This window comes from Eimeria mitis, genomic scaffold (assembly GCF_000499745.2).
Source record: "Eimeria mitis Houghton genomic scaffold, Emh_scaff1305, whole genome shotgun sequence".
Classification (NCBI taxonomy): Eukaryota; Apicomplexa; class Conoidasida; order Eucoccidiorida; family Eimeriidae; genus Eimeria; species Eimeria mitis.
Window position 1 is genome coordinate 1 of NW_013568683.1, and position 1,570 is coordinate 1,570.

The following is a 1,570-nucleotide window of genomic DNA, read 5'->3' on the forward strand; positions in this document are numbered from 1 at the left end:
CAAACCGTCCACCAATGTGTTTGCATCTGCTGATGTTTGCCTTTCCCGCTTTAGCTGAACACGGCGGAGGTGGCAATTCCCTGCAATAGAGGAGTGACAACAGCAGCGAGGTTAAGAGATATAAAGATGGCCCTGGAAACCTCTTAATATCTCCGTATTATCGTGATTTCAACTGCTGTGGGTAGTGTCACGTTTATAACTGCTGTTGCTTATGGTAGTGTTTCCTTGAGTCTCATCCTATATGCTTCTCTCGCTAGTGCTGCGGTTAGTACTCCTTTGAATAGATCATCGATACTGCTGATACTGCTCGTGTAGGCATTCTTAGTTTAAATATCGTTCCTTTCACTTTCCCTAATATTAAAAGGGTCACAATTTCTCTATTGATATTTTTGTTACTACCGCCCTTTGAGCTGTGTGGTAGGACAATGCTAGCAGGAATGGCGAAACACGAGCAAACGGAAGGGATCAGATAGCCACTAGCAAGCAAACCGTCAAATCAAGCACATAAAAAATAACGAAACCAACCAGATAAGTAGATGAATGAAGGAATGAGAGAACGAAAGGAAACCCACGCCTCAACAAGGGAAGAAGCAGAGAGAGGAAAAAGCAACCAAATGGCCAAAGAAATGTATACTCATAACCAATGTTCACAGCGCAACCGCCTGCAAAGAGATAAGTGCAGCCTTACGGCTTGTCGAGGACAAGAGACGGAAGGGCTCTGGTGGGCACTCTTAAAGATGGATGCCGTGAAAAACGTGAAGTCCTGGAAGTGACAGAAATCATGCTCCTTCCCCTCCTCAACTCTGTGCATCGGAGACCCCCCCCTCCATCCATTCTGTCTTCGTCTTCTTGGCTCGTGCCATCGCATGAACCTTGAGATAGTGTGTCCTTACACAGGTGATAGGCAGCCCTACAGACAAAGACCCCAGCAAGAAACACGCAACACTGGCAACGTAAACGCAGAACCTGAACGGGCTGCTACATTGCAAGCGTCAGCGGAAACAGCAGGGACAGCAGGAGAAACACTGCAATCAGTAGCACCAAATGCGATCACACCCAGCGCACGAAGTGAATCTGCAGCAGCGGCATCATGAACAGCAGCAGCAACAATTCCACGGCGATTGCAGTTCCTGGCGTACCACTTGGTGTTGAGTTTTCTCAGCGCTGCATATTTGGTGAGGTACTTGACGACTTGGCCGTTCATGCTGGCCATGAAACCCAACTCGAAGTAGAAGATCATAATGCTTTGAACGAGCCGCCGGGCCGCCAAAAGGATAATCAGAAGACTGAGGATTCCCTGGCATTTGGCTATGGAGGGCAAAACGAACCAAGACTGTCCAAACAAAGATGTATCATACAACTGGATTGTAGACTTTGATGCATCTATGTCCTTCACACAAAACAGCTTTCCTGTGCACAAACGCAAATGCCACAACGCATAGAGATATCTCGACATTTCCCTATACAATTGTACACTATGTGTAAGGCGCTGCGTATTTACTCTTTATATATATATATATATATATATATATATATATATATATATATATATATATATATATATATATAT

At 45.0% G+C, this 1,570-nt stretch overlaps 1 protein-coding gene across 1 annotated transcript in view; it reads right to left on the reverse strand.

Annotated features, from left to right (window-relative positions):
• Positions 1-684: 684 nt before the first annotated feature.
• Positions 685-1,570, reverse strand: part of EMH_0034210 (uncharacterized protein) — a gene marked incomplete at both ends in the record, with an annotated part of 2,068 nt that continues 1,182 nt past the window's right edge. The window contains 2 exons of the mRNA XM_013494847.1: positions 685-910; positions 1,140-1,410. Coding sequence (XP_013350301.1) covers positions 685-910; positions 1,140-1,410 — 497 coding nt within the window. The remainder of the gene's footprint in view (positions 911-1,139; positions 1,411-1,570) is intronic.